This window comes from Microcebus murinus, chromosome 9, assembly GCF_040939455.1.
Source record: "Microcebus murinus isolate Inina chromosome 9, M.murinus_Inina_mat1.0, whole genome shotgun sequence".
In the NCBI taxonomy this organism is placed as follows: domain Eukaryota; kingdom Metazoa; phylum Chordata; class Mammalia; order Primates; family Cheirogaleidae; genus Microcebus; species Microcebus murinus.
In genome coordinates this window covers 59,427,484-59,442,820 of record NC_134112.1, presented here as the reverse complement: position 1 = coordinate 59,442,820, position 15,337 = coordinate 59,427,484, and the positions used below count along the sequence as shown (strand labels likewise).

The 15,337-nt window shown below is 38.8% G+C and overlaps 1 protein-coding gene and 1 pseudogene across 5 annotated transcripts in view; one reads left to right on the top strand and one right to left on the bottom strand.

Annotated features, from left to right (window-relative positions):
• The window catches only part of GSAP (gamma-secretase activating protein), a 191,312-nt gene that overhangs the window by 26,853 nt on the left and 149,122 nt on the right, over positions 1 to 15,337 (bottom strand). For all 5 annotated transcript variants that reach the window (XM_076006494.1, XM_076006495.1, XM_012747248.3 and 2 more), the window contains 7 exons: positions 14,631 to 14,708; positions 13,131 to 13,208; positions 7,791 to 7,883; positions 7,452 to 7,669; positions 5,801 to 5,870; positions 5,183 to 5,265; positions 1,734 to 1,787 (listed from right to left, as the gene is read on the bottom strand). In XM_076006494.1, coding sequence (XP_075862609.1) covers positions 1,734 to 1,787; positions 5,183 to 5,265; positions 5,801 to 5,870; positions 7,452 to 7,669; positions 7,791 to 7,883; positions 13,131 to 13,208; positions 14,631 to 14,708 — 674 coding nt within the window. The remainder of the gene's footprint in view (positions 1 to 1,733; positions 1,788 to 5,182; positions 5,266 to 5,800; positions 5,871 to 7,451; positions 7,670 to 7,790; positions 7,884 to 13,130; positions 13,209 to 14,630; positions 14,709 to 15,337) is intronic.
• Positions 10,624 to 11,873, top strand: LOC105861651 (heterogeneous nuclear ribonucleoprotein A1-like; annotated as a pseudogene).

The following is a 15,337-nucleotide window of genomic DNA, read 5'->3' as shown; positions in this document are numbered from 1 at the left end:
TCCAATCACTCTTTTGTACTTAGTTTTTTTAAATGAAAATACAGTGTAGATAAGGTTATAGTAAAAGTGGTAAACTCACAAATCCCTTGTAACAGTGTAAATTATCACAACTTTGGTTGAATATCAACTTAAAAACAAAATTAAAAGCTATAAAAATTGTCATAGTCTTTCACCCAGTGATACTTCTGAGTACTTAGCCTTAGGGGAACAAATCAAAAGAAAAACTACATGTATAAAAATATTCACTGCAACATCATTTTTAACAGCAAATGTTTCTTAAATGAGGGCTAGAGATTGTCCCAAAACAGAATGATTAAGTGAATTAAGGCACAGCAACTCTGTGGAATCCTATGGGCTTATTAGAAATCATAATTATTAAGTTCCTGTAGCAACATGAGAAACACATATGATTTGTAATATTTATCAAATATCTCTAGATCACAATTACTACTAGGTAAAACATGCACACCTCTGACAAAGACCAAGGGGAAATACACAGTTGCTATATTAAGAACTACAGCATTGTGGGTGACAGTTCTTGGAAAATTTTTTTTTCACTAGGTTGTTGTTTGTCCATTAAAAACATGGGTTTGCTAGGACTAGTGGTAAAGTCAGAAACAATGAAATGAAAGGGTGGAATCTCTTAATACACCTTTTGAACTTTAATAAAAGCTTTCTTTTCCCTTCATCTTCCTACATTAGTAGGGCTTCATAGCAGTCCCAGGCTTCTGCCTAGAATCACAGCCCATAAGTCTGTCATAAGTGACTCTTCTTAGGATCAAAATCTAGAACCAGTAGGCCAGCTCCAATCTGCCCTCTCTTGCCCTGGTCCATCACTGTGATCTCAAACACCGCGGCCTTCCCCCAGCTGCCCAGGGCTGGCCAATCCTTCATGGATCCCAAAGAATCCAACGTGTTTAATAAATAAAAGGCAGCAGCACACTGCGCCACCTGCTGCCAGACGCTGACATTTTCCAGTCCACACCGAGCTATAATTATCAGGAGGCAAAGCCAAAAGCAACAAAGCAGCTTCAAGGAAGCAGCACTAAAACACTCCCCAGTTTTTAGCTACATGCATATTCTTTTCTACTCACCCCCACGCCCTATTCTCCCTATTGTACTCTGGAACGCTTCTGAAACCACCAGATTGCAGAGACACACTAATAGCTACAGCTTAATGTTCAGAGCTTGACTGAGACCACATGGTGAGCCAATACAGATCATTGTTGAGAAATAGAAGAGCTGTTCTTAGAACCAGAAGGAAAACTAGGTATTCCCAGCCCAGGATACTTAATGGTTTTAAGATGGGAAATTCTGTGTGTATGTTTATGTGGGGGGGGGGGCATATTTTGAGATAGTGGCAATGCAAATGAGGTAAAAAACAGCTACCAGGCTCTCTAAAGATAAACTGCAAGAACTCCTCCAGCATGGACTGGTTTGAGGCACAGTGGCAAGTGCTAGTTCTACGCAGTTTAGGTTGAGCACTGTAATTCTCTATCTCCAGGAAACTTTCCTCTTCAAAAAGCATGCCTAAGAATACCCATAACATCATACTCTGACCACTCACCCACTTAGGAAGGAATCCCCAGAGGACCAGCCCTACCCCTCCCGCCCCTACCCTGCCCTGCCCATTTGCCCATTTTCCATCCCTTCTGGAACCACCATAATACTTGGGGCAGCAGAGCTTTGGTCACGTGTGTCTGTGCTTTGGTTGCTCGCTGTAAGGGACTTACCTTCATAAGAGGCAACTCGATGTCTTCTGTCACAAGGGTTATTCCAGGAATGTCCTGCAGTGGGGAAAAACATATACAAACAACTGCTTCATGTATCAACTCCTACCAGCTCAAGCTTTCAGGAAGTGTTTCTGCACAGACAGAAACTGAGGGCAGCTTCCAGTTTGCTAATCTCTACTTTAAATAAACCTTGGAGTATACAAATAACAGTGGACATAGCCTATCTCTTGTCTTGGGAAGGGAAATATTTTTTAAAGTCACAATCAGAATAGCTGGCAGGGTCTCTAAAGGAAAGGAAAAGACTACAAAGAAACAGAGAGCAAATAGTGTATTTTTTATACATTTCTATTTAGGACAAAATGAGGCAAATTTTTTTTGCACTAAATGTAATAGTAAAGGGGAACTGTTCTCTTATTTATACTCCTTCCTCCTCCTTTCACGTAAATGTATTATAGCTGGTCACTGGCTCACTAGAAGCAACCAGGAACAACTGGATTTTCATGACTTGAGCAGAAAATTTTTCCCGCACCTCATCATCCACCTTAACTTCATAAATAAGAGCTTCCAATAAAGAGCTTCTGTAGCGCTATCACCATGGTGGATCTGAAAGGTGAGCAATTCACATCAGGAAGTCCAACTGATAACACTCCGTGTTAATCAGTAAGCATTAAGATAGAAATTTAATAAAAAGGAGAACTTTCAAAATTGCCCTTCATTCACTGTTATTTTGGAAAGTGTGTCTTCTATGTTAATTATGTAATTAGCCTCTCATCTGGTCAATTCAACCTTTATTTCCTTTAGAAAATAGATGACATATGAGAAAATAATTAAGTAAATGTTATGTTGAAATAAAAATTGGCATTTGTTTAGAATTTAAATGGCATAGATTTAACGGATATACAATATTCTTGTGAAAAGGGGCATTGCAGTGATAGAGAAATATTTTCAGAACATTCAAGAAACTGAGTTCTGCACTGTACCAGTAGAAAGCCTGTGATAAGAATCTATTATGTGCTTCATTCAGCATTACTCAGCAAGATACATTTAAAAAGCATTAAAATTTCACCATTTTAGGTTATCAATAGCACTTTAAAATAAGTTTAACGATAGCAACTTATCATAGGTATAATTGTTTGCAAAGCATAATTGAGGATTATCTGTGTGTAAGAGCACTCTATTTTCTAGTATCTTAAAAATCCAAGTCTTGGCTGGGTGTGGTGGCTCATGCCTGTAATCCTAGCACTCAGGGAGGCTGAGGCAGGAGGATGGTTTGAGCTCAGGAGCTCAAGACCAGCCAGAGCAAGAGCGAGACCCTATCTCTACCAAAAATAGAAAAAATTAGCTAGGTGTGGTGGTGCGCACCTGTAGTCCCAGCTACTCGGGAGGCTGAGGCAGTAGGATTGCTTGAGACCAGGAGTTCAAGGTTGCCATGAGCTAGGCTGATGCCACGGCACTCTAGCTGGGGCAACAGAGAAAAAAAAAATCCACATCTGTTGTCTCCATATGGAAGGATGAAATTAATGTTTTCTATTGTGGCAACTTTTTATTAAGGTTATAGCATTAAGAACATTTGTAAGCCAGGCATGGTGGCTCACACCTGTGATCCTAGCACTCTGGAAGGCCAAGGCAGGAGAATCCCTTGAGCTCAGGAGTTTGAGACCAGTCTGAGCAAGAATGAGACCCCCCCCATCTCTACTAAAAATAGAAAAATTAGCCAGGTGTGGTGGCACATGCCTGTAGTCCCAGCTACTTGGGAGACTGAGGCAAGAAGATCACTTGACCTCAGGAGTTTGAGGTTGCTGTGAGCTGTGATGATGCCACGGCACTCTAGCTCAGGGCAACAGAGAGAGACTGGGTCTCAAAAACAAAAAAAGAAACTGAACCCTGCTCCTCACTCCCCCTGCTTCAAAAAGAAAAACTAAAAGAAAAAAAAAATTAAAAGAACAATTTGTGAATTAGAGAAAGGAAAACAAATGATTTATATCAGTGCTAAAGATAAGCATAGGCTCATAAAATTTCAGGATTAGAAAAGAACTTTAAAGTAACCTACTCCAACCACAAGAAGTTTAAAGCGACATGGTAAACCCCAAGATAAGCTCAGCACCCAGAGGTTATCACTGCGGGTTTCTTTATATTGTACTTCCTGGTGTCACTCTGAGTATGTCCACAATGGTACCTCCGCCCCACAGAGTCTTGAAAAGCATGTAAGTGCTGCGGTGTCGTTGTCCTCAGGATGATACTCTCATCCCACATTCACTGAACACATTCTCAGTGTTCTAACACAACCCTGGGAACCAGTGGCCCAGGCCCTGCCTCCCGGACACTTTGAAGGCAGGTCACAACAGCAGTGGGCGGCGAGGGGAGGGAGCTGAGATGTGCATTTCCTGGCTCTGGGGTGGTGTGACCTGCAGACTTCCTGCCTCATTACCACAGAATCTGCATGTGCATTTGCACGTGTGCTTAAACACACACACAGGAGCCTACACAGCTCAGGTCTTACCCTTCGAATTCTATGGTTAGGCACAAAAACCTAATAACTATTACTCATAAAAGAGAAAGCACAGGTTGCCTTTAGGAAAACACTACCACTGTGCATACCAAAAACTTAGAAATGAGTCGAACACACTTGACACACCTTTTTTAAGGACCATATTCAGATATGGACTAAATACAAAATGGGAAGTTTCACAATTTATCCTAGTACATATTTGCCTATGTCTGTGTCACTTAAATTCAATTTATTTTTTGAAATACCTTTTTGATACAAACCTCTGCCTCAAAACTAAGCACGTATTTCCAACATCTAAATATGAAAGAAGAGGCAGAACTTTTCTCAGGTGCAGTCTCTGCATGATTTTCACTTGCTAGTTCAACAAAGCTCAGTTTACTGCACCAAGTTAAAGAGAAGAGGAACAGTGTTTTAGCTCACCACTTCCTAATTTAAAAGGAGGGAGTCCAGACCTACAGGAAGAAAAGGCTGAATGGAGTGAGCATGCGTAAGATTGTTGTCTTTGACTGATCTTGAAGTTCTAGAGTTATTACAGATTTTATGAGGCTGGGGAAAGGAGCCAGGATGGTCCTAATCTACCAAGGATAACAGCAATGATCCAGCCAGTCCTCATTTATAAAAACCTAATAAATATTTTGATTCACTCTAGTCACTAAGAAAATTAAAACAACATTTTATAAAAATACCATGGTAGAAGTTTAGTCCTGCCTGGTAGTAGAATACCTGTGTATCTTCTCCTTCAACTTCACTGTTTTTCATATAAATATTTTTGGCCAATAAGCAGGGATTGCTTTTCTGCCAGAAAATTTCAATTCAGTTCCTTATCAGTCAAAACAGAAATGAAATCACAACCTTAGTTACTGTAATGGGGATATCCTACAACTGACCCGTAACTGTGAATTGATTTTAACTGCATATAGAATACAAAGTTTTAACTTACTGTATTCCAAGTGAGCACTGAGGAATATGGCAAAAGTTTGTCCACGTTACTTGTCTCTGGATATACACTCCAATATGAAGAAGCTGAGTAGATTTTTGAAAGATTAAAAAAAAAATGTGGTTTAATAAGAAGGTAGCTGACTGAATTCAAACAAACCAACAAAAGTTTTCACTGCCTACCCCTCATCCTCAAAAGGTTAACCATTATGCTTTTATCTACTGACTAAAATGTTCAGTTTCTGCATTTTTGCAATCAGAATAATTTCAAAGAATTTTTATTTAGCACTGTATCTATCCAGATGACATTATACCACTTCATATGGAACTAGCCAACACAAAACTGGGCTAAAAAAGTTACATTTTACTAAAAAAAAAAAATCCCTAATAAGGTTATAGAATCAAATCCTATCTCACATCTCATCAGTCTCTGAACAGCCACTGCTTCTCACAAAACCACAAGAGACTGAAATTTAATTAGCTGCTGACTGCAATGGAGTATTTTTTTTAAGTGTTCCTAAAGCAGCATTTTGACAGGTTGAGGCATTCATTACCAATTTACTGCTTTCCCTCAAGCAAAAGGGCCAAGTATCAACTTAAGGTGCAACATCAGCACACTTACCAATTATAAATTCCTGAATGAGGTCAAATGAATGGCAGGCAGAGACGTTCTCAGAAACCCACTGAATAATCTTTAAAAAGACAGACAGAACTCTGTTGGTATTTAAATCTATATGCCACCCCTGCCACTGAAGTACAAATATATATGAATCTTTTAAATTCTGTATCTATTTTGGAATTGCCTAAGAACGTATTCACTTCTACACTATCTTCAAGATATATCATGCAATTCTGGGTAGGTAAAGTAGTATTATAAATGAGATTCATTTTATACATATTTTTAATAAATTGTCCTTGGCTGGTATCCAAGTAAACCTTCTTCAACCCAATGTTTGTTTGTTTTGACCAGAATGGATCATGTTATAGCAAAGCACCAGTGGGAAGAGCTGTGGGATACAGGAGAAAACAAAGCAACACAAACCACCAGGCTTGGAGGCAGCAGGCCCGGGTGTGAATCCCAGCTCAGTCCATCAGTATGAACACTGTACACCAGTTAACCTTGGTGAGCATCACTCTCCTGCCATCCCAAGGGAGGGATGGTCCTGCTATATCTACAGCTCTCTCAATCTCCACAGCCATCCTCACTTGCTGGAGCAATGACGCACCCTGCTTGCTACCTCAGAACGGACAGAAACTATCAAGGCATGCCTCCCCGAGATGCACGCTCACATTCTGTTCCCACCAGTACGCTGTTTATTCCAAATCTATCTATGCTAACTGTGCTTATTTTCACAGTTAGGTAATTTAATGAAATATCGCTGTAAGCAAGTGAAATATGGATACAAAAGAAGTGTCATTGGGTCAATAAAAGTTGAGTGCTTTGGAAAGACTCAAAGGTACATCTCTAAAACACTTACTAAAAAAACTAGATGTAGGTTAGACAAATATAGAAGACTGGGTGAAAAAAAAGTGCCTGCTATGTAGCAGATTGCTTTGAAAGTCTTTAAATTATTTGCTCTTAAAAATAAAAATCTTTAAAAAGTAACAGGAAGTTAAAGATGACACATTCCTAGCGGTTTTATGCAAGAAAAATGACTCTGAACTCCAATTAGCTGATGCACAAAGGCCTTAATTTACATCAAATGTGCATTTTCATGTTTTAGTTTAAAACAAAATTTCTAATGTACGTTTTTTTTAATTAACCAGCCACCCACTGGTCCCAACCAAGTGTGATGAGGGGATTTCTCTGACTTCACAGGATAGCTATAAAAATTAAATGACAGAGAATGTGTGAAAGTGCTTTGCAACTTCAATGTGCAGTGCAAATATAAGCTATCTTTATTAAAAATGTTATAAATATCTGCCACCAGTTTTTAGCCTTTGACAATTGTGCACCAAATATAGACCAGGAGAAAAAGTAAATGTTTGAGAAATTCATTATCAACTGAACATTTCTTTGTAATGTTACTGATGTAGTTCAACATTGATTCACAATATGGAAAAGAGAATACTCAAAAAACAGACATACCCTCAGCCTGAGGTCTTGTAAGGATCCATAAAAATGAACCACAAAAGAACATGTTGGAGTTAAGACAGAGACCATAAACCTCACTGGTTGTTACCAAATAGAAATAACTGCTTATTTTCAACCACTAAACAAGTGCATTCGGTGTTGTCTATTGCTAATTTTTGAACATGAGCTATATTCGCACCTGGCCCTCCAGGACCCGTAGGCCTCGGCCACAGGACAGCACACAGTGCAGGGCGGCCATCTTCTCACAGTCTAGGCAGGTGTTCCATAGGAACCGTAATAAATACGACTGGTTGAGGAGTGCTCTATAGAGCTTTCCAGAACAACAATCCAGGACCAGGCACCCTGACAGTGACTGTAAAGGACTATGAGGTAGCATATCAATCATTTCATTATTTCCTGGCAAAAAAAAAAGAAAAAGAAAAAATCAGAAAAGAATGTTCTCTCACCCAAACATAGATATCAAAGTCAAAACAAACCCAAATGGGCAATATCCATGAGAGAAAAACTACAGCCATACCTGCCTGAAACAGACTGTGGCAGATCAAGTCTGGATGTTGAATGTTAAGCAGATGGAAGAAATGACCAGGTAAGTAAACAGCCACATAGTAGTCTATAAAAGAGAAAGGTTTAAGTCATCTACATGCAGTAAGAGCTTTACAGATACAGATAAAGCCCAGAACTTCACACCACCCCTATTTTTCTTTGAAGTTCTTAAAACACCAAAGTTCTTCGCAATGTAATAACCACGTGTCTGATGCCATTTCATCTCACTAGCCAGATCTCATTTATTTTTATCTGTGGCTAATTTTCTCAGAGATTTAGCCATGGTTATCTTAATTTATACCCATACTTTTGTTTCTAAATGAATTGTGGCTTCATGTGAATCTAAAAGATCTCTGAGAACAAATTAAAATAAAAAATATCAAGCAAGATGAATTATTACTTAATCTGAAAGACTGGGAATAGCTCATAATTGGAATTTTCTTCATAATTTCTTCCAGTTTGGGGAAGCTCTAAAATTTAGTTCACCATGTTTGCCCATTCATCATCAGCATCTTGTTTAGGGAACCCTCTAACTAATATTCATCAAAACAATCTCTGCAGACATTCAGATACTTTATAAAGTACTAATTTATTTCCTTGCATAGCTAGCTGCTAGGATTCATACCTTCACTCCCTACACTAGATATTTTTGTAGCAAGAACATTTGTACCCAGATTGAGACAAGGTGTAAAAAATAGGTTTCTGGAGAATGGGAGGGTAGAAGTAGCCCTTGCCAGTAATTTTTCTAGGATCTTAGAAAAAAACAGAAATTCGCATGGTGGTAGTGAATTTTTATATAGATGAAACATTTAGATTATAAATGAGCCAGCTAGCCTCCTTTCTCTAAGCAGCAAAGAAACACATGCTAATCATTTACATAGAAGGCGTTCTATGGAAAAGAGAGGAAAGAGGATATAAAACTCAAACCAGTTAACTTAGAAGTGTCCTTTTAGTCGACATGGATTAAATTATGTTAAAGTGCCTAGCACAAATGGTTGCAATAATCTTATGACAACACTTTGGTAGAAAAACACAAATAATGATATAGTGGAACATAGGGAAAAGGATTTGGGAATCAAATGAACTAAACTCCTAGCTCTACCACTTAACCAGTTAATTAGGGTGGTACTATATCCCTGGGAGAGGTGGCATTTGAAAATATAATAGGGTATTTTGGGGTGTCCCATCATTGGGATAAGGGTAAAGGAATTCCTATTGGCATTTGGTGAGTAGGCTCTAGAGATACTCAGTCCCTAACGTGCAGTAGTAAAAATGTCAGTAGTAGCTGTGGTGGGCTGCATGACCTCGACTGAAGATATTCATGTGCTAATCCCCAAAGCCTGTGAATACGTTAAGAGACCCCTTGTAGATGTGATTAGGATCTTGAGATGGGGAAAGTAGCCTGGTTTATCCAGGAGGTCCCAATGTAAACACAGAAGTCCTTATAAGAAGGGGAGATTTGACTACAGAAGAGAAGATGACCATATGATAAGGAAGCAATGGAGTCACGTGGCCACAAGCTAAGAATGATCAGCTCTAGATGCTGGCAGAGGCAAGGAACAAATTCTTCCCTGGAGCCTCTAGAAGGAGCCAGTCCTGCCCATACCTTGATTTTAGCCCCTCAAGACTCATTTCAGACTTCTGACTTCCAGAACTATAACAGAATGTTTGTATTGTTTGAAGCCCTAAGTTTATGGTAATTTGGTGCACAATAGCAACTAATGTAGAATGTGCTAATTAGACTGATTTGTTCATTCCACAATGCATATATGTATCAAAACATCATATTGTACCTCATAAATATATACAATTACAACTTGTCAAAAAATAAAATAAACTTTAATAAATAAGAAAAACTAATGTAGTATCCCTCACAAATGACACCAAAATAAGCCTGGGCATACATCTCACCCTTTTTGAGCCCTCATTTCATTATCTGTAAAATGGGGATTATATCACCAAGCAGAATTGTTATAAGGATCAAAATCACTTAAGTAAAATACTCAGCATGTAGTATTCATTAAATAAATGGTAGCTTTTTATAAATATATCTTTCTTATATACAAGTGTTTGAGGTTCATGGAGAACTTCAAAACAATATTCTTTAATATTTTAATCAATATAACCTCCTTTATATAGGGTGGCAATTCAGAGAAATTGCATGCAATTAATAGGAAAAAAATACATTACTCAAAAAAATATTCTCATAAAAATTACTACTAGAACAGTTTTAATCTTGGGTACAGTTTTGTGCCTATAAAATAAAATGTACTTAAGAAAGAAAGATAACTTATGTAATATAGCCTATTTTCACAAAGCTTCATGTCTCTGCCCTCTCCACACTCTGGAGATCACAGATTAAGTCATGGCCTACCCTTTTCAAGTCATTCCCAGGGGTAAACAAAAAAAAATAAAAAGAGAGAGGAGGAGGAGGATACCTTTGCCCTCAAAAAATGCTAAGTTTTCTTAGTGGAAAGTTTCCCACATCATTCTCGAGATGGGAGGCTGATACAGCACTGCTGATAAGGGTCAAGCCCCAGACCCAGGAAACCTTACATTTATCTCTTATCACAGGAAGCAGTGGAACCAGGCTTCTTTCTGGCAATGTCCCACAGGTTCAGAGATGTTAAGATTTGCCACATACTGGCCCACTTAGCCTAAGATATCTAACCATATCAGTAGTATCATTCAAAATAAAAATCTTTTTATGAACTTTCTTATCAGTTTTAGTTTTCACTTTGTACAGTTCTCTCACATTGCACTTTCCTAAACCTTTGTCATGACAGTAGACAGTCTGGGAAATAGGAATGGAAAAAGACATCAAAGAATCACATGCTCTAGCCTTTCTGTCTGTGGACGCTGCTGAGGAAGCATCATTGAAGTCTCTCTTCCCACTGCCGTCATGTCTAAGTCAGTCTCCTAAAGAACCTGGACAGCTGCAGAAGCTATTCATCGGAGGGTTGAGCTTTGAAACGACCAATGAGAGTCTGAGGAGCCATTTTGAGCAATGGGGAACGCTCATGGACTGTGTGGTAATGAGAGATCCAAACACCAAGCGCTCCCGGGGCTTTGGGTTTGTCACATACACCACCGTGGAAGAGGTGGATGCAGCGATGAATGCACGGCCACACAAGGTGGATGGAAGAGTTGTAGAACCAAAGACAGCTGTCTCCAGAGAAGATTCTCAAAGACCAGGTGCCCACTTAACTATGAAAAAGATCTTTGTTGGTGGCATTAAAGAAGACACTGAAGAACATCACTTAAGAGACTATTTTGAACAGTATGGGAAAATTGAAGTGATTGCAATTATGACTGACAGAGGCAGTGGCAAGAAGAGAGGCTTTGCTTTTGTAACCTTTGATGACCATGATTCTGTGGATAAGACTGTCATTCAGAAATACCATACTGTGAATGGCCACAACTGTGAAGTAAGGAAAGCCCTGTCAAAGTAAGAGATGGCTAGTGCTTCATCCAGCCAAAGAGGTCGAAGTGGTTCTGAAAACTTTGGTGGTGGTCATGGAGGTGATTTTGGTGGCAATGACAACTTTGGCCGTGGAGAAAATTTCAGTGGTCGAGGTGGCTTTGGTGGCAGCCATGGTGGTGGTGGATATGGGGGCAGTGGGGATGGGTACAATGGATTTGGTAATGATGGAAGCAATTCTGGAGGTCGTGAAAGCTACAATGATTTTGGCAATTACAACAATCAGTCTTCAAATTTTGGACCCATGAAGGGAGGAAATTTTGGAGGCAGAAACTCTGGCCCCTATGGTGGTGGAGGCCAATACTTTGCCAAACCATGAAACCAAGGTGGCTATGGTGGTTCCAGTAGCAGCAGTAGCTATGGCAGTAGCACAAGGTTTTAATTATTCCCAGGAAACAAAGCTTAGCAGGAGAGGAGAGCCAGAGAAGTAACAGGGAAGCTACAGGTTACAACAGATTTGTGAACTCAACCAAGCACAGTGGTGGCAGGGCCTAGCTGCTCCAAAGAAGACATGTTTTAGACAATACTCATGTGTATGGGCAAAAAACTCGAGGACTGTATTTGTGACTAATTGTATAACAGGTTACTTTAGTTTCTGTTCTGTGGAAAGTGTAAAACATTCCCAAAAAGGGTTTTAAAATGTAGATTTTTTTTTGCACCCATGCTGTTGATTGCTAAATGTAATAGTCTGATCATGATGCTGAATAAATGTGTCCTTTTTTTTTTTAATGTGCTGTGTAAAGTTAGTCTACTCTGAAGCCATTTTGGTAAACTTCCTCAAAAGTGTGAAGATAGAATTCCTTCAGGGTGATGCCAGGTTCTATCTGAAATTCATTTACAACCTGCTTGGGTGAAGAAGCTATTGTCTTCAGAAACCTTGGTGTAGTTGAACTGATGGTTACTGTTGTGACCTGAAGTTCACCATTAAAAGGGGTCATGCAAGGAAAAATCATTGAATTATTGGTTATAAAGATGATTGTTGGCATATTCTATGCAATATATCTAAATTGAATAATGGTACCAGATAAAAATTATAGATGGGAATGAAGCTTGTGTATCAACCATTATCATGTGTAATCAATAAACAATTTAATTCTCTTGAAAAAAAAATCATGTGCTCTAAACCTGAAATGTTCTTTTTTAAAATACTGTGCCATGTCCCATATGTAGGCAAGTAATAGTTCTATTCCTTAGTCTTGTGCTAACCTGTTTGTGCCCTACATCCCAACTGGCATGAAAAAGCAGTTTTCAGTAGGGAAGTACAATAAACCCTTTTTAATTTTCTTCATTATAGATTTCCTTAATATGCTCAAACCTAATACTCAGGTTCCCTTCACCATATTTAGTTGATGAAAGCAACTCACTCAAGTTGATCCATAAATCATTAGTGGGACTTGGAAGATTTTCATGATTAGCAATAGGAAATGGACAGTTTCCCAGAAGCCCCATCCTCTCTAGAAGCAAGGGACAACATGATGTATTACTTCTCATAGGCTGTTAGGGAACATCCCATACACGGGCATCATTTCTACACTAACAAATAGCTTTTAAGACTGCTACCAAAAGATAAAGTTCTCATCCTAGGCTCTCTAAAAAGGGAGACACATCCCACAGACCCAAAGGCTAATGGAGTTCATAGGGAAGGGTGTATTCCAGAGATAACCTTCTCCTGTTGGGCTTCAAAAGGGTCACTGATTGTCATCACAATCTGAGTGTCAAAGCAGCATGAGGAATGGGGTGCACAGAGAAGATGAGGAGAGAGTGAAGGCTGAAGCACAGCATGTGCAGAGAGGACGGTCAGAGCAGAGAGAGGCACATCTCTCCATCACCCACCAAGGTTGAGAAAAGTAATGCCTTTTGTCACGTGTGTGCCAGCACTCCCGAGAGCAGCAGTGAAGGTCTTGCTGTGTCCTGCAGAGAGAGAACATGAAGCCAGAGAAAGAATGTTAGGAAACAAAGAACCAGAACTCCACCCAAGGTGACTCTATATAACACTCTCAACTTTTACTATGAAACTAATATAGTAGGCATCTTCTGACTTCTAGATTTCAAGGTTTCCCATATTCTACAAAAACCAGCAGTGAAGGGGGATCATCTGTGTGCAGATGATCTACTGGAATGTGAATGAACTACTGGAATGTGTTCCAGTAGTTGTTCTGGGCTTATGTGTAATCTTGCACAACAGTAAGAGGTGAACTGTTCAGGGAGGGAAGGATTCAGGGAGGGAAGGATTCAGGAGATGAAAGAGACCAGATGGCTCACTGAGTCTCACCCCTCCAGGCTCACGGCTGTAACATGCAGTCACTGAGACCCTCATGCATCCCTGAGTCACTTACAAACTCCACTTTCAGTTAGGAAGGGTAGACCATCTACTAAACCCAGTGTATTGGACTTTACTCTCTACTTTTCTAACTCTTAATCTTCGGGAAAGTTTTATTTACTAGTGTTCATCATTAATCATTAGAAAAATGTGCAAAAATTTTCCATAAAATCTCAAACTTATACTATTTAAGCATGTATAATATATATGTCTAGTTCTGAACTTAACTTTTAGTTTCTCCATTACTAAGTTCTTAAACTTTTTTATTTTGATCTCTAACCTTGGAAGGTAATGTCAGGTACTTCTGCAGAATAACAAACTCTGGTATGGCTTGGCATAAAATTTTTTTAAATATTGGGAAAAATGTCATCTTTAAAAAATTATAACTCCACCCACAGTATGTACTACACAAATACTAATTTTAAGGAACTAATTAATCAAAATAATTACTCCTTAGCATGGTTCATACTAAAACTATTAAATGGCACTTGTGATCTACTACAGAATGGGAAGAAGTTGGGAATTTTACTCCTGCTCTCCCCCCACCTTTGATGTATCACAATCTTGGGCCATAGATATGTGAAATGGAATATAGCTTAGATCTATCCTATGTAACTCTGTAAGTTAAATCTACAGATACTTTCCAATTAATAATAACTATAATCTATTGAAACCGTAAAATCTGTACCCTCATAATATGCTGAAATTAAAAAAAACTAAAAAAAAATAATAACTATAAAGCAAACACACTTTGGGCAATACATCCATTAGGATTCGTACACAGGCCTAGAAAAATATATATGTCCGGGGAAGAATTATAATACGTAAAAATAATTAACTTAATATTCACCATTAGTAAATTTTTTTCAGGAAACATAGGTATACAGGTATACAGGTATAAAATGCAATGATAAATACTGACTGCAAGATAATAAGACTTAAAATCTATCTAATTTGCTATTGCTTGGAAAAAGTGACTAAATAAATGTAAAAAAGGAAGGAAGGAAAAGTACCTTTATGAATGTAAAACACTGAATATGTAATTTGTTCCACAGAAGCACACTTCGGGCTGTAACAGACACACAAACTTCCTAAAAGTAAAAAGGTGTTTAGTCGAGTTAAAAAGTGTCTATGTCATAGATAAGTTTCCTAAGCCACTTAATCTTACTTCTTAACACTTAACCAGTTTATCAAAAATATGTTCTCCTCTTTACAGAAAGCTTCCAGTTTTGTTTATCTTGACTGAAAGGCTAAGTGTAATCTATCTTATGGGGCAACAGGACTAACCGTGGTGTGTGAGTCCATACCCAGTCACATCAGCCCGAGGCCGAAGGAGAGCTCTAAGCATAGAGTGGCCTTTTTGATAAGCACTGACTGCCTTCACTCACCCACCACTCCAGAACAGCATCAGCCTTCGCCACTCTCTCAGTGTGTAAAACCGTGCATTGTCTCCAGCAGCTGCCCATCGGTAGCCCACAAAGGAGGGCATTATGCTTAAACTGATACTTCTAATGCTAGTGTTTCTGTGATTAACTGAAATAGGAGATTGCCAGGTAGAAGGCAACTTGACAAGGAGTTAGGAAACCTGGTGTCTAGGCCCAGAGCTATTAATAATGTTAAGCTAGCTATGAATTCAAGCACCACTCTACTTCAGTGGATTTCAATATTTCCTCTATCATACTCCACTATTTCCTTTATCAAAGAATCATGGTAGGGGAAA